The 24,921-nt window shown below is 47.7% G+C and overlaps 1 protein-coding gene and 1 long non-coding RNA gene across 5 annotated transcripts in view; one reads left to right on the top strand and one right to left on the bottom strand.

Annotated features, from left to right (window-relative positions):
* Positions 1–835: 835 nt before the first annotated feature.
* On the top strand, positions 836–10,436 carry LOC309335173. Its single transcript, XR_014153421.1, has 2 exons — positions 836–962; positions 10,111–10,436. It is a non-coding gene; the product is annotated as an uncharacterized lncRNA (long non-coding RNA).
* ASIC1 (acid sensing ion channel subunit 1) overlaps positions 10,272–24,921 on the bottom strand; it is a 206,148-nt gene continuing 191,498 nt past the window's right edge. For all 4 annotated transcript variants that reach the window (XM_081849750.1, XM_081849752.1, XM_081849751.1 and 1 more), the window contains 7 exons: positions 24,649–24,799; positions 21,392–21,448; positions 19,892–20,045; positions 18,712–18,803; positions 16,559–16,638; positions 15,323–15,427; positions 10,272–14,001 (listed from right to left, as the gene is read on the bottom strand). In XM_081849750.1, the coding sequence (XP_081705876.1) occupies positions 13,897–14,001; positions 15,323–15,427; positions 16,559–16,638; positions 18,712–18,803; positions 19,892–20,045; positions 21,392–21,448; positions 24,649–24,799 (744 nt within the window). In that variant the 3' untranslated portion in view covers positions 10,272–13,896. The remainder of the gene's footprint in view (positions 14,002–15,322; positions 15,428–16,558; positions 16,639–18,711; positions 18,804–19,891; positions 20,046–21,391; positions 21,449–24,648; positions 24,800–24,921) is intronic.

Here is a 24,921-nt window from a genome sequence, read left to right as displayed (position 1 = left end):
GTTGGAAGCTAATACTATTCTAGAAATGTAGTTTTTGCGCTGATTTCCAGTTGGTTAGTCCGTTAAGGCAGGAGCCTGGCTTTTCATACATTGTAAAGTACAGTGGTACCTCAGGTTAAGTACTTAATTCGTTCCAGAGGTCCGTACTTAACCTGAAACTGTTCTTAACCTGAAGCACCACTTTAGCTAATGGGTGCTCCTGCTGATGCCGCGCTGCCGGAGCACGATTTATGTTCTCATCCTGAAGCAAAGTTCTTAACCCGAAGTAATATTTCTGGGTTAGTGGAGTCTGTAACCTGAAGCGTATGTAACCCGAGGTACCACTGTACTACATAGACCAGGGTGGCCTTCCAGATGTAGCTGACCTCCTATAAGTCCGAGGCAGTATAGTCAATGGTTAGGGATGGTGGGGGTTGCAGTTCAGCAACATCTGGGAAGGCCACAGGTTCTCCAGCCCTGCTTTAGCAGTTTGGCTGCTACTTTTGCATGGGTGCTTCTTATGCCACACTGATAATGTAGGCAAACAGAGAGCAAACGCAAAGCGCATATTAGGCTGGTAACTGCCTACAGCAGTGCCATTTGTTTCCAGCTTTGAAAAATACACACTGTTAACTCTGCAGATGTGTGATGATAGAGGGAAACCTCCAGCATTCCTGGAGACCAAGAGTATGCCTTGTCAAAGAGCTTTAAAAAACAAAACGGCAAGCCAGCAACAACTTTCTTATATATAGAAAGCCCATTTGTTGTGCAGTAATGTGCATTGGTTGCTGGTCAGGCATACTCACCCATGATGAGACAATAGTTTGTGGCACAGTAATTTAGGTGGCAAAAGCCTTCCCGAATCATAGGAGTTGGAAAGGATATCCAGAGGCAAATAATGAGTTTTCACACACTCGTCAGCTCACAGATGAGACTCATACAATTCCGGTCACTGAGCACTTCCAGACTGCTGCTATTTTGAGGTGAGATTCAGTCAGATACAGTGTTACCTTGAGTTAAGTACCGTATTTTTTGCTCTTTAAGACTCACTTTTTCCCTCCTAAAAAGTAAGGAGAAATGTGTGTGCATCTTATGGAGCGAATGCAGGCTGCGCAGCTATCCCAGAAGCCAGAACAGCAAGAGGAATCACTGCTTTCTCTGCGCAGCGATCCCTCTTGCTGTTCTGGCTTCTGGGATTCAGAATATTTTTTGTTGTTGTTTTCCTCCTCCAAAAACTAGGTGCGTCTTATGGTCTGGTGCGTCTTATAGAGCGAAAAATACGGTACTTAATTCGTTCCGGAGGTCTGTTCTTAACCTGAAATTGTTCTTAACCTGAAGCACCACTTTAGCTAATGGGGCCTCCTGCTGCCGCTGCACTGCCGGAGCACGATTTCTGTTCTCATCCTGAAGCAAAGTTCTTAACCCGAGGTACTATTTCTGGGTTAGCGGAGTCTGTAACCTGAAGTGTATGTAACCTGAAGCGTATGTAACCTGAGGTACCACTGTATGTAAAATGATCCGGATTGCTAATTCATAATAAAACAGAAATGCAGGACTTAAGGTGCAATAGAACACAGGGCTCCTTTACCTTTATTCCTTGAGCAGAGGAGAGGATTTTGCCAACAGTAACTTGTTGTACCACTGTACCACCAAATTCAGGTTCCACAATTAAAGGCGATTTGGTGCTTTTTTTTTTTTTATAAATTTTTATTGGGTTTTCAAATTTTTTAACAACAAACAACACATATGACTTCCCCCCACCCCCCCACATACATCCCACTTCCCCCATTTAATTCAGCAAGTTCTTATTCCTCTCTCTAAACTTAATCTCATTATTCTCCAACTTAGTTCATCTTATTAAACCCCATATTATTACCCTATCTTCTTATATGCAATAAATCCTTTTTTCTAAGATCAATCAAAATTTATATACCAATCTCCCCTTTTTTATATTAAAGTATAAATCAAATTTACAATATCCAAAAATCATAAAGTTTTTCAAAAATCTGTTTTCCCCCCTCCCTCCCTGCCCGGGTATCTGTCCCTTCCCAGGTAGTTATCCTCCCATAAAATTCCTAGCCAGGATTCCTCACGTCTCCAGCCCTCAAGTCTATTTCAGTCTCTCTCCGGTTTTTCTGTTGATATTCCTTTTTGCTGGTTTCCAGGTCTCGAAGGGTGTCTGTTACAGTTACTTCCTCTTCTCCCAGTTCAAACCTAATTGAGAAAACTTGTTGCCAGGGTTCTACCAAAAGTCCTCCAGGTTGCAGATAATAAAGGCCAGAAAAGAGGAGGAAGTCCCAGTTATATTTCTTTACTCCTTTAATTTTCATAATTCCACAGTTTCCAAGGGCTTCCTCCTTCACTTTTCTCCTCAGTCTCATGTCTTCATACTTTGTAATCCAAAAGGTTTCTTTGTTCTCTGGCAACATAGGTTTCCACACTTTCTCTTCTCCGACTTCCTCCTTCACCCCCTCCAAAGATGTCATATTTGGTTGAGCTACAGAGTCTCTCAAGAACAAGTCTCTAGTTCCATCAGCAAGGTTGTTTGTTTTAAAAATCAAGGTCATGTATTGTTCTTGTAAGATTCCCACGAGAAAAGAGGCTCTCTCAATTTGTGCTAGTAATTTTCCTTCTGCAGCCATTGTAGTGTCACTGGTTTCCCCTAGGGGGGTTGCCATTGTTCAAAGTTCTACGCCAGCAATCCTTTACCCTATTGTTTATTACTTTGTTTCAAATCACGTCTGTTTATATGTAACACCTTTAAACCAAAGAGATATATAGTAGTACAGTTTTGTCCTTTGTTCAGCTGTTTGACAGCTCAGTTGACAGCTGTCAAACTCCGATTCCTTAAGGCTAGATTGGTGTAGGACGCTCCCAGGTCCAAGGGGGGGGGGGTCACAAAAGTTTCCAAAGTTCGTCTCTTCCCTCCAGCACAACTTGACAAAATAAAACTTGTTCTTAAAAGTTATTAAAGTCTCTTACCAGTTTCCGTAGACATAAAATCTTTTTTCCGATCTTAGATTTTCGCTCCTTGCTTCCAATTGTCTGTATGAAAGGGGGGTGCGGACTTCCCTTTAGCACATCCCCCCGTTTGCCCGATTAACAAATAACGATTTTTTTAAAGTCCAAGTTTTCTTCTACTCACGGGGTGTTTGTATCCAATCGAATTTTCAGGTAGAAAGTTGACGCTCTCCGGTGAATGGCTTGCGGCTTCACTCCACTGAGGTAGCGGTTTTACTCTCAGCACCACGCCACCCCCCGTACCTTCTCCGCAGCCTTTAAAAAGGCTCTTCGACTGTCAGGGGGGGCGCTTAAGGTGCCCACCGAGTCACCAGGTCCACAGGTATCCGCACCTGTGGTTTCTAAGGGTCCCCGCGTCGCCGGCGCGGCAAGACCCGTCCTCAGAGGAGCCGATTCCCTCCGGAGCTCGGAGGGAATCCGCCATTACACCGATCGTTGCTTTTGGGCAACAAACTCACTTCTCCAAATTGGACGTTTTGCAGCAAGGAAAGCGATGAAGAAAACGTACAGGAAGGTGTGGGATGGCAGTGACTTGATGCAGCATCACGCAACCTCCTTGCAAACACATCTGAACAAATGCTCAGTAAAAAACAACAGCTGGCATGGTCTAACCCTGCAAACTTAGTGCCAACGAATTGGGGCGAATGCTCAATAAACAGGTCATCTGGAATTGACCCCCCCTCTGTATTTTGCGAAGCACTGAGCTGAGAGCAGTTCATGTCGGATTGCCAGGTGTTTGATAATTTCCCTGTTTTTGCAATGGAGACAAACAGCAGAAACAGGAGGATTTTCAAGTCCCTGATGATGGACTATCATCAATCATTATATCCACAGGTCAACTTCAGCCTTATTCAGCTCCTGCTTTAATTATCCCTGTGTACTGCTGCAGCCAGAATTAGTCATCTCCATGATGCATTAACATAAAGAGGACAATTAATTCCCAGCACCACATGTCTCTGTTAAATGGAGATTCAGAGGACAAAGTAAAGTCATTAATGACACCAGATAATGCAGAAGGCGAGAGCCACTGCCAGGCAGTCTCTAGCTGTTCTTTAGGAAATGGTGTGTTACACAATCAACATATAAAATATGTAAGGAAGGCACATTTGGCTCATCACTTAACACAGTCCGGGTAGAATACAAGGGTCTCCTTCCTTTCAAGAGCTATGTGGCAACGATAGAGGCTTCTGTTTGGGGGCTTTCTAGACAACGAACACCGCTGCCTGCCAAATGCATTAACTGTACTCCTGTTTGTAACTTTAAAACAAATATCAAAGAGCTGCACAGCCTTAAAAAAAAAAAAGGTTTACTCCCCCCCCCTTCACAAAATGGCTGCTTATTGCTGCAAAAGAAAAGGGCTTATTTGATGTTTATTTCTTTGGATAAATCCCACCTCTACCTCCGAAGAGACTCAAGGTGGCTAACAAATAGTAATTCACAGAGAAATGTAATCCTTAATCACCCCCCAGTGTACACTTAATCAATTAACAGTATCTTCAACTAATAATTTTGCCTTTTATCTATAAAGTCAGTGATTCAGAGCAATTAATTTGTTACTGCCTACTTGTGCAGGTCTGAATTTTATTCTCCCCCCCCCCAATTTCTTCAGTCTGGTTAATGAGCTATAGCATTACTTGAAATCCTTTTGACCATGCTTCACTTTATAGGGGGAGCCAAAGGCAGCTCAGTACACAGAAATAAGCTGATTAGATTCATTGGGGTTTACTCCCATGTTTTAGGATTTTATGGTTGTAGCCTAAATGTACCGTATTTTTCGCCCTACAGGACGCACTTTTCCCCCTCCAAAAATGAAGGGGAAATCTGGGTGCATCCTATGGGGCGAATGCAGGCTTTCGCTGAAGCTTGGAGAGCGAGAGGGGTCGGTGCGCACCAATCCCTCTCCCTCTTCTGGCTTCAGGAACACATCCTCAGCCTAAGCTGTCTAGGCTGCGGATAGCAGCCTGCTTCCCGGAGCGCCGGTTGCGCTGAAAGCAGAGTGCCCAGCGCTTCGGGAACACATCCGCAGCGTAGACAGCCCTACGGGAGGTCCTGCAGGGCTGTCTAGGCGGCGGATAGCAGCCTGCTTCCTGGAGCGCCGGGCGCCCTGAAAGCAGAGCGCCCGGCGCTTTGGGAACACATCCGCAGCCTAGGCAGCCCTGCGGGAGTTCGCCGCAGGGCTCCCCACGCTGCGGATAGCAGCCTGCCACCCGGTGTGAGAGGCACCCTGAAGCAGAGCGCCCCGCCCGCCAGACAGACATCGGCCAGCCCCACAAGCTCGGGGGACAGCAAGGAGGCGCAGCGCCGCCATCCCACTGTTCCTCGACCTGGTTCGGTTTCCCCGACCTGGTTTTGGGGGGGAAATAAAGGAAAAAATTATTTCCTTTATTCCCCCCCCAAAAAACTAGGTGCGTCCTATGGGATGGAGTGTCCTATGGGACGAAAAATACGGTAATTAGAAAGTGGTTTTTTTCAAGAACAGTTTTGCAGCTGACAGGTACACCAAAGAAACAGTTAATGTCTAACGAACTTGTTAAAATACATACATTTCCTGTAACAGCATCACAAAAAGTGCCGACACACAGGGGGAAGTGATGTCATTCACCACAAGTGATGTAACAGGTGCTGTTCAATAGGTGCCTGCGAGTCTCAGGCAAGCATGGACAACACAGATACGGTGGTACCTTGGGTTAAGTACTTAATTCGTTCCGGAGGTCCGTTCTTAACCTGAATCTGTTCTTAACCTGAAGCACCACTTTAGCTAATGGGGCCTGCTGCTGCGCCGCCGGAGCACGATTTCTGTTCTCATCCTGAAGCAAAGTTCTTAACCTGAGGTACTATTTCTGGGTTAGCGGAATCTGTAACCTGAAGTGTCTGTAACCCGAGGTACCACTGTACTCAAAACTGCAATGAATATTCCAGCTGCGAAGGATTTCCCTTTTTGTCAGCAAGAAATGTTGAAATTTGAGTGTTGGGAAGAATGTGACCGTCCCACAACCTTGAGGGAATCTATCTGGTTTCCCACTATAAATGTGTAGTTCTGTTTTCGTTGGTCACTGCCTCTCTGAGAACAATGAAAAGAAAGAGACTGCAAAGTGGGAGAGCTTGCCAGCCTTTGTTTTTCTAGACTAAGATTGGAGGCATTCTTAGTATCTTTCCTGAGATGATAGCATGGTTCACATATTGAGAGGAATGAGATTTGCAAGGAGTCAGTGCCCACAGGGCCTCACATCCCCAATGGACATTGAATGGACGAAGCAGACAACACAATGGTTCCATTCCGTTCCAAGCCTCTTGTGACACATTGGGTTGCGCTGGTGGCACGTGCAACTAAAGCAGGATGAATGCTCATTGTCATATAAAAAGGTAAAGGTGACCCCTGACCCTTAGGTCCAGCCGAGGCCAACTCTGGGGTTGCAGCGCTCACCTCGCTTTACTGGCCGAGGGAGCCAGTGTACAGCTTCCAGGTCATGTGGCCAGCATGACTAAGCTGCTTCTGGCGAACCAGAGCAGCGCACGGAAATGCCGTTTACCTTCCCGCCGGAGCGGTACCTATTTATCTACTTGCACTTTGATGTGCTTTCGAACTGCTAGGTTGGCAGGAGCAGGGACCGAGCAACGGGAGCTCAACCCGTCACGGGGATTCGAACTGCCAACCTTCTGATCGGCAAGTCCTAGGCTCTGTGGTTTAGCCCACAGCGCCACCAGCGTCCCCTTCATTGTCATATAAGTGCCCCATAAATCAGAATGAATGCTCAGTGAAGACCAGACACAGGCTAACCATTGCGTAAGCTTTGTGCAAGCAAATCAGGATGAATGCTCAATAAATGGGTCATCTGGAGAAGCCAGGCTCAGTAAGTAGGAACAGAATAAAGCTGTTTTCATCAATCGTACCAACAATGCCTTCATCTGGAATTTGTCACTTTTTAATGTGTGGTGGAAGACAGAAGAGAGTTCTTTTTGGAATCAAGGCACACCTGAGGGAAGGCATCCAAACTTCTATTGGCTTTACATTCAAATTAGAGATGAGCGAAATGCAGAAGGCTATTTAAGCATCCCTTGCAGTTAAATTGCCAAGGATCGGCTCTGTGCCTCAGCACATCCCAAGTATCTTTTGCAAAACAAGCCTCCACTAATCTGGGGTTGGGTGTGAGGACGAATAACATGTCTCATTTTAAAAACAAAGCACTGGCTCCATGTTTTCCATATCACCAGACTTCCAGAGCCTTGCCCATGAAGGGTGGAACATACCAAACTCAGTGCCCTCTTTGTAGAAAGCTAATATACCAAATCCTTTAGTTGTTATTCTTATATGGTTCATCCTCACTCCACCCTTCGGGGTTAGGCTGCTGTTCCCATTTTACGGATGGGAAAATGGATAGAATCTTATCAAAACGCCCATAGCTGTGCATTAATTAAAAGCACAGTCTCTCGGGGCCCAAGCCTGGACCTGTAATTGTATATGAATATCAAAATACACCTCCATTTAATATGGATTTTCAAAAACTAGTTTGGGAAGCTTCTGGCCACAATTTGCATCTTTGGTTCCTAATACAGTTGACAATAGTATACAGAGAGCATTTGTAAAGGTAAAGGGACCCATTAGGTCCAGTCGTGGCCGACTCTGGGGTTGCGGCGCTCATCTCGCTTTATTGGCCGAGGGAGCGGGTGTACAGCTTCCGGGTCATGTGGCCAGCATGACTAAGCTGCTTCTGACAAACCAGAGCAGTGCACGGAAACGCCGTTTACCTTCCCGCCGGAGCGGTACCTATTTATCTACTTGCACTTTGACATGCTTTCGAACTGCTAGGTTGGCAGGAGCAGGGACCGAGCAATGGGAGCTCACCCCGTCGCGGGGATTCGAACTGCCAACCTTCTGATCGGCAAGTCCTAGGCTCTGTGGTTTAACCCACAGCGCCACCCGAGTCCCAGAGAGCATGTGTGCATACCCCCAAACTCTTGCTTGCAGTCTGCTTTGAATCAGCTCTCCCCCTCCCTGTCATTTGAGGTGTAATTGTGACCTATTCTCATAATCAAAAACCACACTACAAAATAAACAATCACACCTTTAATTGCAGAAATATGCACAGATGCAGCTTGTTGTGATGAAGAGGTGTGTGAGTCCAAACCAGATTGCGTCTAGGCAGTCAGTATGATGATGATGATGATGATGATGATGATGATGATGATGATGGCACCCATCTGACCGGGTTACCCCAGCCACATGTGGAGAAATTCAAGCATGGTGCTCACCTGCCAGAGTAGGTGCAAGAGGGCTGAACGATCAAGAGTTTGCTGGGGTCCCCAGTACCGGCAAAGAACCCACACCCCAACAGCACTGGCATTCTCAGTTTGCACACAGGGCGTCCCAAGAAGGCGCTCTGAATTAATCTTGTGTCTATATGCCTGGCTTCTCAATGATGCCTCAGCAAGCTTGAGCTGCCTTATATAGTGGTACCTCGGGTTAGGAATTTAATTCGTTCCGGAGGTCCGTTCTTAACCTGAAACTGTTCTTAACCTGAAGCACCACTTTAGCTAATGGGGCCTCCCACTGCTGCTGCGCGATTTCTGTTCTCATCCTGAAGCAAAGTTCTAAACCCAAGGTACTATTTCTGGGTTAGCGGAGTCTGTAACCTGAAGCGCCTGTAACCTGAAGCGTATGTAACCTGAGGTACCACTGTATTTGAGTCAGGCTACTGGTTCACCTCACTTTGATTGTCTACATCAGCAGTAGTCCTTCTGAGGTTGTGGACTACAACTCTCATCAGCTCCAGCCACTTTGAATTGTAGTCTAAAACATCTGGAGGTTACCATATTGGTGTATGTTGACTGACAACAGCACTCCAGGGTTTCAGACAGGGGAAATTTCCAGTTCGGGTTGCCACCTGTGTTCTGGTAAATACAGGGTGGGGTATTGTGGTTGGGGGATGATTCCCCCCCCCCATTTGTTGCTGAAATGATTTCAAAGCAATCCATGACGATTTATAGCAGCCTGACAGGATATCCCTTCTAGAATTTGTCTCACACACGAGAATTTGTAAATTTGCCTGTGCTTGGCTACCCAGAGCTTAAATACATGATCTTTCACATACCCTTTCAATCACATGCATTTGGAGAAGATCCCTGACTTGGAAGAGAGAGAGCGAGTGAGAGAGCGAGTGTGAGAGAGAGTACAGTTGGTACCTTGGGTTACATATGCTTCAGGTTACAGACTCTGCTAACCCAGAAATAGTACCTCGGGATGAGAACAGAAATCGTGCAGCAGCGGCACAGCAGCAACAGGAGGCCTCATTAGCTGAAGTGGTGCTTCAGGTTAAGAACAGTTTCAGGTTAAGAACGGACCTCCGGAATGAATTAAGTACTTAACCCAAGGTACCCTGTACAGTCATACCTCAGGTTGAAGTAGCTTCAGGTTAAGTATTTTCGGGTTGCGCTCCACGGTGAGCCGGAAGTAACGGAGCGTGTTACTTCTGGGTTTCACCGCTCGCACATGCGCAGACGCTCAAAATGACGTCACGCGCATGCACAGAAGCGGTGAAACGTGACCTGCACACGCACAGTCACGTGCTACATTCTACTCAGGATGTGAACGGGGCTCCGGAACGGATCCTGTTCGCATCCAGAGGTACCACTGTACTGGAAGGAATGCTACTGGAAGCAATTTTTAAATTTTGTTTTGAGAGCAAGCGAGCGAGAGAGAGAGAGAAATAAAGAAAGAGAGAGAAGACCTGAAATACAGGACAAAACCAGGGGCTTTATTTCACCCAGGTCAAAGACCCAGTTTTACACACCCACCCACCCGCGGCCATTTGTGTACACACGCACACAGGCTGGGAGCCTCAATGGCACCCCTCTGGAGGCTTCACCCGGGGCAAAAAACCTGGCTAGCCCCACTGTAGCTATGGCACTAGCAAAACCGTATCAGTACAAGATGCAGTGTTTTATAGTGAACTATGGGACAATCCAGTATTATACAGGACAGGGGGCAACCCTATTTCCAGACATATCTGGAGATGCTGGGATTCAAACCCAGTACCTGCAGGAAAAGCAGATGTTCTGCCACCTAGCTACAGCCCTTCCCTGACTCTTCCTGATGTGCTGTTCTCCCCCAAGGAGCTGGCGCCGGCGTCCACCTCTGCACTGTGTGAGTGATGGCTGCCAAGCTTGCGTTACTATGGTGCCGCAGCAGTTAAGCAAGATAAAAGAACGCTGTTAATTGTGATGGATTTCTGCGGTGGGGAAAAAGCTAAGGAGAAAAAGGCAGAGTCTCCATGGTTGATATCATCCTTTATATCATTGTTAAAGAGGAGCCGTTTTTGATATACAATGCATTTGTCATCTTCTTGTGCTTCCTATGAAAATGTGTACATAGTACAGATACCAGAGAGAATTCAACACTTTATACACTTGAAGGCATTCAGAGATCGGTAGTTGGGGGGGGGAAAGAAATTATAATGGCACAATATCAAGGCTTTTGATGCTACTGGATGGATATATCTACACTGAGATGGCGCATATAGAGAAGTGTGTACGTATTTATCTATATATATATATGTACATATATATATATTATAATAATATATATCGTATATTTTATACATAAGAAATATAAAATGAGCATGAAGTAGTAAAAACGGTCAAATTAAAAAGGGGGGAAAAGAGGTCAAACTCGAGCCCTATCTTCAAAAGCTTTCAAGCAGAGAAGTAGAAAGAACCAAATTAAAACTAAAGAAAGGTAAACATATCTCCACCCCCGCTCCTCAATGCAGAGACCCCCTGCTTCTTTCCAGAAAGGTCCAGCCATGGCAGAGTTGCAGCGTCTTTGGGAAATAAGGGCCTCGATATATTGGGGAGGCTGAATACAAACAACAAACACCCCTTTCACAAGCAAGTCCGGACCGCCAAGCCTTGGAATAATCAGGATCGAAATAAAACAAAGCCTTTTTGAAAGGGAAAAGCAAATAAAACCAAAGCGACGATGAGATTTTATTGCAAAAGCTCTTAAAGATAAGGAGAACTTTGGACCTGGGAAGGCTGCCCATGCAGCGAATCTTGGTTAATGTTGAGGGAAGAGGCTGGACCATGGCAGGCACGAGATGCTGTGGAGACCCAGGCTGGGAGAGGTCAACCAGTTGCTTCCAAAAATGAAAAACCACCCATGTCGGCAGATCTCCTCTCAACCCCCCCCCAAAAAAATCTGAGAGCTGGCTCTGAAGGGCATCAAAACAAGCACAGGCAGAAAGAGTCCTAGAGGCAGTTTTAGTAGCCATCAGGGCCCATGTCTCTTGTGGGGCTGCAGGTGGATATCTGGGGCACCTTCAGGTCATGTTTCTTCTCCAGCCCTTCCATTAATCCCCATAATATAAGCAGAACATCTGCCTTCCCACCACCACCTCTGCTTTTCCCTTCGCACCCACTGGGTCATAAGGCATAGGAGGAGCAGAGACCTAATCCAGTACCACTCTGCCTCACACACACAGACACACCAGAGATGGACTTGAATAATCCAGATTTGCATCCTGGCTGCTGGTTCTTCCAGCCTGTTCAGATCCCAGCTGGTGTACTTTATAACTTGGACAGCTCCGTTGACTTGTGGGCAAACCCCAGTCGAACCACCAACACTGGAGTGGGAGAAGGCATCAACAAATGCGACCCTCAAAAGGCAGGGTGAGGAAGACCAAGTCGCCCCTCCCTCCTCATCCCTGCCTGCTAAGGCCTCTAGTTTCCAGCCCTGTCAAGCTGTACAGCTCAATGCAAAATTCTTATGGACCTTTCTCTCCTCCCAAAGAGACCAGGAGTGATTCACACATGCACCTTCTCTCAGGACAAAGCTGGGCAGACGTGCTTGCCAGATTCATTCTGCAAAACCAAATTCTGGCCAAGCCTCTCCACCAATGTCAGTCCCTCTGTTTGGCTGAGCAGTTGATTGGGCAATCTCTGGATAACAAACCTGGGCTTTTCTGAAGGTGGTTTTCAATGGGATTGTCAAAACTGAACGCCAGGGACTCTTCCAGGGTTTCAGGCAAGGGGCTCTCCCAGGAGCACTTGGGGGGTGCCGGGGATCAAACCTGGAGCCTTCTGCATGCCAAGCAGATGATCTGCCACTGAGCTATAGTGGCAGGAGCAGGTGGGAGCCCCTTTTGTGAAGAGGTCATCCCCTCTTCATCATGATAGTTTTTCACCACCGCTCTTGTCCTCTCAGGATGGGCACTGTGAACAGGTTGTGTGGGCAGCTGAATCAGTATATAAGGAAGCCCAAACCACTCTGCCTAATCCTGCCCCCCACCTGCATGGTACTTGACCCTCCCAACTTGGGAAAGCTCCCTCCCAAAGGATCTTGGTGACCTCCTTGTTGTACAATCAGGTGGTTGTAACACAGTTGTTCCAAAACAGGACATGGTGGTGGGATTCTGCAAATCTCCTGCACTGGGTAAATCCAGGAGGCCTTGCTTGCTAAGACTTCCAAGACTGTCATCTTCACTCCCCTGAGCTGATTTTTATTCCCGTCTATGCTGACGATGCATTAGAGCAAACATTAAAAAACCCAAAATAAAAATGTTTTACACCATTAGCATGCAATTGCCTGGAGGCCCTCTATGTGTTTTTGATGGTGGTATGTCCCTCTGCCCATCACTGTTGGCAAACTCTTGGCTGAACGTTAGGATGGGTTATGTCTGCCAAATGCCTGTAGAAATTAAGGGGCAACAGGTTTTCTGCGTTGCACCAAAGCGGAGCTATCATTGTCACTAGCCTACAGGCAGGTCCTTTCTGTCCTTTAGTAGTGTGGTGCTGAGGCAGGAACTGGCATTGGTTACCCTTACACATCTGCACAGCCAAAGAAATGATGCTGTGTCCCTTCTGCCTGTAGGACTGGGCTATATGTTGCCATGCCTCTGTAGAAGGTAGGGGAGAGGAAACCCAGGGTCAAATTCAGCAGGGTAGGCTGCTTGCATCTTCTCCTTTCAGAAGCTGCAGAACCCTCAAGTGAGGCTCATTTGAAAGCAATCAGGTTTTGTACCCTACTGAGAAACGGCAGACTTCTCTCTGAACCTTACTTTTCACGTAACCCCTAAGAACATGCACAGAAGGGGCCCAGGGCAGCTCGTAGTAACACCAATGTTTTGAACTTTGGAACAGCTCATCTGCCAATCATTCCTCTGCCTCTCTGGGGGGGGGGGGTGAACAAGGCTGAGACCCAGACCAGGCTGGAGCAAAAGGGAATCAGGTAGTTGGGTGATATTCAGGTGGGCCCTCACAGTTCAGTTATGGTCTTGCTACAGGGAAAGCCCCACAACACACAGCAAGGTGGTGATACAGATGACGGTGGGAGAGAGGGAATGGAATTGATGTAGCACCTCCTTTGGATACGGCAAGGGGCCCTTACGAAACCGAATGCTGCGGGGGAACAGTTTGGCTGGCACTCCTGTAGGTTCTTCTTGGCATCGACGTTGAAAGAAAACAAGGGCCTTCACGCAAAGTGGCTGACACCAACAAGGCATGGGGCAGCGTGGAGGCCAAAGGGGGGGGGGCACATAGGCAGTCAAGACTTCTCCGCATGTGGACTGGAGAAGGCAGTATCCTCTCCTCCACTTGGCAGCTCTTCTGTCGAGTTAAGAGTCCGAGGGCATTGACAGGGACAAGAGCAGAAACTGGTGTGGACCTGGTAGAACAGATAACCCCCGCCCCGCCCCCACCCCTCTGTCCAGTTTGCTCCGTGTGCGTATCGCTGCCTTGGCCTGGGGCGGATGGGTTGAGGAGAGGCCGGATCCAGCTTGCCTCCCCCTGGGAGTCTTGAGATAGAGGCCCTGACGAGTCAGTTGGCAGGTTCGTGGGCTGGGCCAGGGCTGCTCAGCGAAGGTCCTTCCCTTTGGTAGTGTTAGTTGTACATCCAGTGGTCAGTTAGCAAGTAAAGTCCTCAAACGTTCCCCGGGCCGAATGGTGAGGTAGGATGTTGGCCGCGTACGTCATGCCCGCTGGGTGGCCTCGGATGCTCTCGCACGGATTCTGGGTTTGCAGCGGGGGGAGAGGAGAGAGGAACACAGTGGGCATTGCAATTAGCACTGTAAACATGAAATGATAATGAATGGGGTGGCGTGTGCAGTTCCAGGATTTGGGGACCTTCAAGCAGTGTGGCGTCCAGGTTTGAGTGCTGGACGGTGACCCGGGAGACCAGGGTTCGAATCCTCGCTGAACCATGAAGCTCACTGGGTGACCTTGGGCCAGTCACTGTCTCTCAGCCTAACCTACTTCATAAGATCAGGACCCAGGGAACAGTCACTGAAAAAGGTCACATTTGGTGTGTGCACCCGCATAGGGAGATGACTATCATATGTAACCTTTGACTCAACAGCTATGCTTAGTATCAAAACTTTCTCGGTTCCAAAATTTTCAAAGGCGGTGCAAAGGGATGGTTATGTTGCATTGTGCCATGAGACTGGAGGCTACAGAATGACTACTTCATTGTGCGATAAGCTTTTAAGTGGCTGCCGGTCATTTTTCTGAATCCACTCTTGGGGGATCTCTATGCTGAAAACTAATTTAACAGTGATTTGGCATTATACTATAGAATTACAATTGGGGCTACAAGTTCCATTAGTCCCAGTCGGCATGGTGGGGGCACCAGACTGGAGAAAGCTTATTTAATCCTACAGTTGTAAATAACAGTGACTCCCTCTTGCCAGGGCATCTTGGGGGCTGTAGTTGTGCATATGTGTGTAAAGGTAAAGGACCCCTGGACAGTTAAGTCCAGTCAAAGGCGACTATGGGGTTTGTGGCGCTCATCTCGCTTCAGGCCGAGGGAGCCGGCATTTGTCCACAGACAGCTTTCTGGGTCATGTGGGCAGCAGGACTAAACTGGCGCAACGGGACACCGTGATGGAAACCAGGGCGCATGGAAATGCTGTTTACCTTCCCACCACAGTGGTACCTATTTATCTACTTGCACTGGCGTGCTTTTGGACTGCTAGGTTGGCAGGAGCTGGGAAAGAGCAATGGGAGCTCACCCCGTCGCTGGGATTCGAACCACCAACCTTCTGATGGGCAAGCCCAAGAGGCTCAGTGGTTTAGCCCACAGCGCCACCTGCATCCCTATGTGTATGTGTCTGTGTCTGTGTGGTGCTGGTAAGGGATCCTTTGTAAAGAAGTGGCAGGCGCTTCTCCAAACTGCAAGTCCCAAAATTTGTTGCGGTTAATTGGGAGAGTTAAAGTGGTATGAGCATGATACAATCAGTTACATTGCTAGTGCAAACAGAGGGGGGTGGGGGGGAGCAATGTCACACGACATGGGAATGCACGGCACAATGTGGCAAATAGCTTAGACACTCACGTGGCGTTTCACATCATCCAGACTCAGGGCTACCCCTTTGTCGCTGTTGTTGCTTTTGTGTTTCTTCTGGCATTTGCCACGGCGAAAGAAGCGGAACTTGATAATCTAGAGATGGAAGTGAGGAGGAAGGCTGTCGGTTTCATGTAAACCATTTGCAAAACGGCCATGCCGTTTTGTCACTTAAGACTGTGGCTGGTGGCTCAGAGCAGCGGAGAGGAAAATGGAGGGAAGATGAGGGTGCTCCGTTAGCTGCTATGAGCATGTCTGCACAACGGTAAAGGAGGCAAAGATTGGGACCATCAGCATCTTGGTGCTGGGAAAACCTTGTGGGAGACGCTATAATGCAGCGGTAGCTAACCCTTAATTCAGCAGTCCAATTTAGCCCTGCACATTTTTTTTGTCCCCCAAAGACCCCACCAATTTCAGCAGGGGAAGATTAAAATACAGCATGGGATTGAGCAGAACCTATGGCCCTGGTGGAGACGCAAATCAGCAGTGTGGTGTAGTGGTTAAGAGCGGTAGATTCGTAATCTGGGGAACCGGGTTCGTGTCTCTGCTCCTCCACATGCAGCTGCTGGGTGACCTTGGGCCAGTCACACTTCTCTGAAGTCTCTCAGCCCCACTCACCTCACAGAGTGTTTGTTGTGGGGAAGGAAGGGAAAGGAGAATGTTAGAAGCTTTGAGACTCCTTCGGGTAGTGATAAAGCGGGATATCAAATCCAAAATCTTCAAACTCTTCTTCCTCCCTGATCATCAGATTCCTTGTTTGATGTATGGAGGGGAGCTGACCATCCTCTCTCCTTAGCTGATCTGCAGGCATTAGCTCAATTGTGTGTGTGTGTGTGAGCATGCGTGTGAGTGCGTGGCTGGCCACACCTATTTCTGACCATGCCCACTGGTGGCATATGGTCCCCAAAGGATTGGCCAAGGGGGAATGTGTTTTCAGGCTGCAACGGGTAGGTAGCCCTGCAAGACTGCCTTAGCTTAGACAGCTGAGAACCCCAAATAAATATGCATTTGCAACTGTGAGGAAGGGGCATTTTCCTACTGCCACAACACATCATTAGATTTAGACCACTTTCCACCTCCCTAAGAGCTCAGAGCACCTCCCATATAGTCTCCCATCCAGGCCTTGTTCTAGCAGTGGAAAGGCTTTGTGTGCCTTTGAAAAGATTCTCTAGACGGTAAGCAGATCTGTACCCCGTTCCCCATCATGCTCCAGGGAGGCAAACTCACTTCGTAGGCGTAGTCAAATAACTCCAGCACAGTTAACAGGCTGGCTCCAATGAACAGCCCCATCTGTCCCCCGATGTCACCTGCAGGCAAGAGGAGAGGGGAGCAATAATCAGGTACTGAGATTGGGGCATATTTCTCTGGTTCCCTAATCTCAACACTCAGCTCTCCAGACTTGGTTGGTCCAATCTATGCTGGCAGGGGAGGTCGGCAGGGACATGGTGGTTTAAGAAGCCCAATGTGGTCTGGAGAGAGGATTTCCCCTCCCCCCATAATTTTTATTAAATTTTCTGTTTTACATTTTAGAATATTCATTTAAACAAGCTTAAAGTATCAATGACATCCCTTCTTCTCTTTCCATGGTTCATTTTGCATAACATAAAGGTAAAGGGTTCCTTGACCATTAGGTCCAGTTGTGACCGACTCTGTGGTTGCGGCCTCATCTCGCTTTATTGGCTGAGGGAGCCAGCGTACAGCTTCCGGGTCATGTGGCCAGCATGATTAAACCGCTTCTGGCGAACCAGAGCAGTGCACGGAAACGTCGTTTACCTTCCCGCCAGAGTGGTACCTATTTATCTACTTGCACTTTGACATGCTTTCAAACTGCTAGGTTGGCAGGAGCAGGGAGCTCGAACCGCTGACCTTCTGATCGGCAAGTCCTAGGCTCTGTGGCTTAACCCACAGCACCACCCGCGTCCCTTTTGCATAACATAAATCCCCGCATATTTTAAATAAACTAAACTATTCAGTATTCCATTATTACATCCATCAAAACTGTTGATTTTAACTTAATGCTGCCCATGTTTTCAAATATACACATTTCCCCCCATATATTCAATAAACATTTTCCAATCTTCTTCTTTAAACGTATGTTCTTCTTGTTCTCTTATTCTATATGTTAGGTCCGCAAGCAGCACATATTCCATCAGTTTAAATTGCCATTCTTCTTTAGATGGGACTAGGCTCGTTTTCCATTTTGGGGCTAATGAAACATGGGCCACAGTACTGTGGTCTGGAGACAGGGATGCCATTTGTTTGACATTTTACTTGACTTGCCTGCCTTAGGACTGGTATTTATCAGGTACTTTGCAGAATAAATCAGGTGTTTGGATGGATGCTCGGGTTGCAAATGCATGTTCGCAATCCGCAGCTGCGCGTCTGCGCACGCACGGGTTGTGATTTGGCACTTCTGTGCATGAACAAAGCGCGATTTAGTGCTTCTGCACATGTGCAACTGCCGAAACCTGGAAGTAACTCGTTCCGGTACTTCCGGGTTTCGGTGGTCTGTAACCTGAAAAAACACAACCTGAAGCATCTGTAAGCTGAGGTATGACTGTATATCTCCTGCCATTCCTCTCAAATGAGCCTGTTTTAAATATTTCTGCTGAACTCCCCAGCCTGGTCCATTGGATTGTTCTCTGACATGCCAACATGTGCCCCAACCTCCTTTTTGTCCAAACCTCTCCTGCTTTCCCCCAAATGGCAAGGCCCCACTCGCTAAAAAAGTCAAAAGCCATGCTTGGCTCCATCCACCGGCCGAGTCTTGTTCAAACCACACTTTGGCAATCCTAGTTTGCCACCCTCCTTCTCCACTCGTTTCTGATGTCACCAGGCGATTGCTAACACCTATATTTGCAGCCTTAAATGTGGGTGGCTGGTGCCCACTAGCCTGGTAGGGAGGAAAGTGGGAAGCCCAGACAGTAGGCAGAGTCTGAGCCCATGACAGACTGAACGAAATAATTCTAGTTTGGTCCCCTCCTGCTCCCTGTTGAGTTCCACAATGGGGCGGCACCAAGACTTAGGAGGAGGAACTCTGGGCTGTCTGTAAGTAAGAAAGACAGGTATGTGGGGTGGCGGCGGCTGGGGGGAGACTGAGGTTGGTGGGGCAGGGCCCAGTTGCCCTAATGGATCAGCCTCCATTAATGGAGCAGACTTAAGCATTGTAAATTTACTTGGAGGTGGGAAAGGAACGTTGGGATTCCCCCATTCTGGACTTGGGTTGTTGTTTTCCGCACAACTGTAGAATGGCAAGCTCCGATTACATGTGCATTTTGAGGACTATAGACAGGCACCAAAGTCACCCCAAAGGAGTAAGAGAAATGAGGAGGTGTGCATCCGTTGCTGTCCCCACCCTCAAAAGAAGAAGATAATCTCACCCAGAAGTCCAGCCACTTCGTATGCTTTTTTCTGTTCAATGGTCTCATAGTTCAGAGCTTCAAAGAAAATGTCCAGTACCAGGATGTTCTCCCTGTATGGGAGGAAGCGAAGTGATTACAAGCTTCTAAAACAAGCATCTGCCTGGCAGTGACCAAAGTATCTACCCTCAACCAGCCTTATAAATAATGCCTAGCACCAGCCTGGGCACTTACCTGCCTGGACCCAAGATTTAGGGATGTAGCTGGTACCAACCTAAGGCGCTCAGCCTTCAAGAAACAGAGACCCTCTGTAGGACAGAATAGGATTACCTTTCCAGCTGGTGGACCATATCTTTAGATTCCCCCCTAACACTGCCCTGGGCCATTTTAACAGCACACAGATTGAAATTAGACTGTAAGGACTAAGGCAGAAAGGCTTTGGAACAAGGGTCAGCAAACTTTTTCAGTTGGGGGCCGGTCCACTGTCCCTCAGACCTTGTGGGGGCCTGGACTATATTTTGAAGGGGGGGGGGAAATGAACAAATTCCTATGCCCCACAAATAACCCAGAGATGCATTTTAAATAAAATGACACATTCTACTCATGTAAAAACACCAGGCAGGCCCCACAAACAACCCAGAGGTGCATTTTAAATAAAAGGGCACATTCTACTCATGTAAAAACATGCTGATTCCTGGACCGTCCGCGGGCTGGATTTAGAAGGCGATTGGGCCAGATCCGGCCCCCCGGCCCTTAGTTTGCCTACCCATGCTTTGGAGGGTTATTGTCTGGAAACCCTTATTTTGGCAGGGAGCTGTATCTTCACCTGCCCCTCATCTGATGCCACACATGTTGGGGAACTAGGCGTGGCTTGACTGAAATGGCCTTTTAAAAAATTCCTCCATGGCAAACAAAACTTTGCTTTCAGGGCTCTTGGGCATGCTGCAAAACACAGCGCTTTGGGGATTCCCACCTTTGTAACTTTGGAGAAGAGACCCAAATTTGCACCCGTAGACCTAAGTTTGCACCAGGAAATTTGCATCATGGGTCTGTGCCCCATATCTCCTAAGTACTCAGCAATGCCCCAAGCTTGCTGTTTGGGCTTGACCCCCCTTGCTCGAGCGCAGGGCGCAGAAATAATGATGGCAAGCGGATTCGACAGGCGGTGGTGTCCAAGGCTGCGTCAGGCGGCAGCACTCACCCAATGTACTGCTCGCTCTTGTTGTATTTCTTGGCCAGGTACTTGGCTGATGCCTTACTGGGAATCTTGACCATGGAGAGCTCCTTGCCATAGCGGGTGACATTGCAAGGCATCTCACACACACAGTAGTCGTTGTCCTTCTCCACTAAGAAGTCTGTGGCAACAGGGAAGGAGAAGCAGATGTCAGTTTGAAACAAGAGTGATTTGGGGAAAGAGATAGAGATTACTGCACTTGCGTTAAGCTCTTCCTTTAGAATCTGAAAGGGTCCATCTATGTGACTCTAAGGGTCTTCCAACCAGGGACAGGTATTGCCCCACCCTCCGGCCCTGGGTCTCCTTATAAGGAAGCTGTGCCTGGAGGAAGAACTGTGAGGGGGGAGACTCCATCAGGCAAGGCCTCCTTCCACCTGCCTTGCCCCACCCTCCAGTCTCTGCTTCTTATTTTGTATTGTATTATGTTGTGCACTGTGGTTTGCTGTTGTTTTATTGATTGGAGTTTAGAAATTACTTATTGTAATTGTTGAGTGGATTTCTGTTTAATTTTGAAATGCTGATATTTAATATTATTCTATATTATTTTAATGAATGTTGAATGTTATTTTATTTGCATATTGTATATTGTATTATGCATATTGTCTTATTTATATGATGTTAGCCGCTCTGAGCCTGGCTTTGGCTGGGGAGAGCGGGATACAAATAAAATTTATTATTATTATTATTATTATTATTATTATTCATTCATTCATTTCCCCAACCACTCTGGGTGGCTCTCAACAGAATATTAAAAACATGATAAAACATCAAACATTCAAAACTTCCCTAAACAGGGCTGCCTTCAGATGTCTTCTAAAAGTCAGATACCGGTAGTTGTTTATTTCCTTGACATCTGATGGGAGGGTGTTCTACAGGGCAGGCACCACTATCCAGAAGGCCCTCTGCCTGGTTCCCTGTAACCCCACTTCTCACAGGGAGGGAACCACCAGAAGCCCCTCAGTGCTGGACCATAGTTTCCGGGCTGAACGATGGGGGTGGAGACGCTCCTTCAGGTATACAGGACCGAGGCCGTTTAGGGCTTTATAGGTTAGCACCAACACTTTGAATTGTGCTGAAAAACGTACTGGGAGCCAACATAGGTCTTTTAGGAGAGGTGTTATGTGGTCTCGGCAGCCGCTCCCAGCCACCAGTCTAGCTGCTGCATTCTGGATTAGTTGTAGTTTCCAAGTCACTTTCAAAGGTAGCCCCACGTAGAGCGCATTGCACCACTCTGGCGAGACAGTCTGCGGGCAGGTAGGGTCTCAGCCTGCATACCAGATGGAGCTGGTAGACAGCTGCCCTGGACACAGAATTGACTTGCACCTCCATGGACAGCTGTGAGTCCAAAATGACTCCCAGGCTGTGCACTGGTCCTTCAGGGGCACAGTTACCCTATGTCTATGTCCACAGAGACACCATCATCATATCATCATATTTTTATAATTTATATGCCGACCATCTGCTTACCAAGAGCGGGGTCTGCACACTCCTTGTATTGCTCAGGGGTGCAGTAGGGAGCATCACCTGCAGGGAAACAGAAAAGCAAGCAAATCATACCACAAAATGACATATCACGGTGAGACTCTATTCTGACCTCCTGCATTCACAAGCAGTGAAATTTAACCAGGGAGGAGAATTTGCAATGTTCTGCAAAGCCCACACATCTCTCTGCTTTGCATGAGTGCAAATGGGACTCCTCATTCTACCCATAAATGTGAACTGAAAGAGGAGGGGGCAACCTTCATGTTTAAATTGCTGCAGTTTTGTGATAAAGGGGTTTGTGGCTTCTCTGCACCAGGCGATCCTTAAACTCCAAGAGATGCTGCGTCCCCCACCTCTCTCCTTTGTTCTGTCCACTTTCACTGCTAAGGAAGCCGACTGCATCTTTTTAGAGCTGGCATTTCCCTGGTTGAGCTGCCCAGATGATTAACCTTGTTATGCCTTTGCATGCAAGGTAGATAAGCTCCATGGTTTTCTCTAGTGGCTTTTCGATGCAGAAGTGTCTCCTACACAGCGAGGGAAGGACATTTCAGCTCCCTGCCCCCTCTTAAGAAGCTGAGCTCTGAGTCAGCTGGAACATCTTGTATTCCTCATTACAGTGGGACCTCTGGTTGTGAACGGGATCCGTTCCAGAGGCCTGTTCGCAACATGAAAAGAATGCAACCTGCAGCGGTGCGTCTGTGCATGCGCGGGTTGCGATTCACCGCTTCTGTGCATGATGTCACTTTGTGTTTCTGTGCATGCGCGAGCGGCAAAACCCGGAAGTAACCCTTTCCGGTACTTCCGGGTCACTGCGGGACGTAACCTGAAAGAATGTAACATGAAGCGGACGTAACATGAGGTATGACTGTAATCTTTTGTGGTTAGAAGCTGGTATCATTCCTAATTCCTGTGTGGAGATCATCCACTGCTGATAGAAATACAGCAAGTCAAAAGGAAGGGTGGGGCTGAGCCTTTTCCCTTGACATGCTAGCTTTCTATGTGTGGGGAGAGGGGATTTTCTCCATTAGAGGGAAAGATTCAAAAGCTGAATTCCCTAGGAATCATATCTGTAAAAACTGCTGAAGCCTTGCCCAGAGAGTTAAACAGGTCGGGTTTTGTTAAGCCCTGCCCACACAGTGGCCTTGTTCTCACATCAACACTAAGCCAAGCCAAGAGTGTGGGCACCTTGACAAAAATTAAATCCACTTCACTCCTCCCATGGTCCTGTTGCTGCCACACTACCCAGAGCTTGTCATGGTTTGGCTTAGCACTATATGTGAACAAACCACAAGCGGGAAATCAAGAATAAACCTTGGTTACAGCTCATGGTTTGTTGGGACTTGGGAGTGATACAAACCATGAGTCTGGGTTTGCCAAACCATATTAAGCCAAACCATGGCTTGGTCTTGGATTGTGCAGTGGCAGCAGTAGAACCAAGGAGCAAAGCAGCCATGATTTTCGCTCTGGGGATCCTCATGCTTGTTCTGTCTGGCTAGGTTTGGCTTCATGCTGTGTGTGAATCGGGCCGTGTAGCAAGCAAAACACAGTACAGTGGTGCCCCGCAAGACGAACGCCTCGCAAGACAGAAAACCCGCTAGACAAAAGGGTTTTCCGTTTTGGAGGCGCTTCGCAAAACGGATTTCCCTATGGGCTTGCTTCGCAAGATGAAAATGTCTTGCGAGTTCCTGTGGGTTTTCCCCCCTCCCCCCTTTTCCTAAGCCCTAAGCCGCTTATCAGCTGATCGCTAAAAGCCGCTAAACCGCTAATAGCGCTAATCCACTAAGCTGTCAATGGACTTGCTTCGCAAGACGAAAAAACCGCTATACGAAGAGCCTCATGGAACGGATTAATTTCGTCTTGCGAGGCACCACTGTACAGTTAGTGAAAACATAGTCCTAAAAGAGACAGTGGACACTCGGGTTGCGAACGTGATCCATGCGGGATGCATGTTCGCAACCCGCAATGTTTGCAACCTGCGTCTGCGCGTCTGCATACACGCGGGTTGAGATTTAGCGCTTCTGCACATACGTGACCGCCAAAACCCGGAAGTAACCTGTTCTGGTACTTCTGGGTTTCGGTAGTCCGCAACCCGAAAAAACACAACCTGAAGCGGCTGTAACCCGAGGTATGACTGTACATTTCCTTTGTATCTCTAGTTGCATTCAGGGTTCTCAGAGACCTTGTAAGACAGAGACCTGATAAAGGAAAAAAAGAAAAAACAAACAAACTAAAAAACCAAACAAAAACCAAAGCAGTCATTACATAAGCAAAGCTGGATATAAGTCTCTGCTGCTGTCTCTCAAATCCTGATTCCATCTCCTTCTCCAGAAATCTGAATACCATTTGACAGGATCAGCCTGCCTTTGGAAAAAACAACAACTCTTCCCTCTCTTTCTCCTCATACATCTGCACTATTATTCTGCCTGCCCTCATCTCCCCAGGAGATGCAACTGACTGGAATAATTAATTCATATTTATTATGCTAATTGCATCCCTTGACAAGGATTTCTGCTTAACAGGAAAGATTGAATACAGACCAAGGTGGGCTGGTTGAGGGAGCGCTGGGTTGTGTTAAAGGATGCACTCAGTATACAGAATGGGAGTGGCTGCAATTAGGGAACAGCTATAATAGTTAGAATTAAGCTTGAACCAAAAGGGGGGGGGCTTTTCATAAACATTTTCAGCAGCCCCAAAAACTTTGATTTTGCAAAGGCTTGAAAATATTCTACAATTCAGGAAGCAATACCCTCACTTCTGGCAATGAGGGAACGGCCAGAAGGCCCTTGCAGCTGGACTTCAGTGTCCGGGTTGAACGATGGGGTGGAGACGCTCCTTCAGGTATACTGGACCGAGGCTGTTTAGGGCTTTCAAGGTCAGCACCAACACTTTGAATTGTGCTTGGAAACGCTTGCTCCGTGCATTACAGGGCCAGTTTCGCGGCACCTTCAGGACTGCTGCAGCCCAGTGGTGTAGCATGGGTTGCACCCTTAAGAATTTTGTGCCCCGGGCCACCACCCCTGTGCCCTCCCTGCTACGCCACTGTGCTAACTCACAAGTACACATGGCATGCCAGAGCACCACCAGACCAGTGTGCCTATTCATGAGGAACTATGCTCTCGTAGGTAAGCAGGGGAATCCTGATCTTTCAAAGTATTATCCAGAAGGCTTCTTTTAAATCTTTCTGTGCAATTGTTGTGGCCTCCACCCTTTGCTCTGCCACCGGCTTCATCGCTCCATCTTACCAGGCATGTGCACCATGCGGCAGTTGCAGTTCTCCACCAGGTAGCGGGTCTCACAGTCGATGCGGCAGGCTGCAATGCTGTAGGTATCGTAGAATTCGGATTCCATGGTCACCGACTTGCAGTCCCCCCAAGGTGGAGGAAGGTAGATGAGCTGGACGGAGAATGGGTGAAGAGGGGCTGAGAATGGCACTACAGTGGTACCTTGGGTTACATACGCTTCAGGTTACACACGCTTCAGGTTACAGACTCCACTAACCCAGAAATATTACCTCA

This window comes from Podarcis erhardii (assembly GCF_964252035.2).
Source record: "Podarcis erhardii genome assembly, chromosome: 2".
Lineage (NCBI taxonomy): Eukaryota > Metazoa > Chordata > Lepidosauria > Squamata > Lacertidae > Podarcis > Podarcis erhardii.
This window is presented reverse-complemented; position numbering and strand designations above follow the sequence as displayed.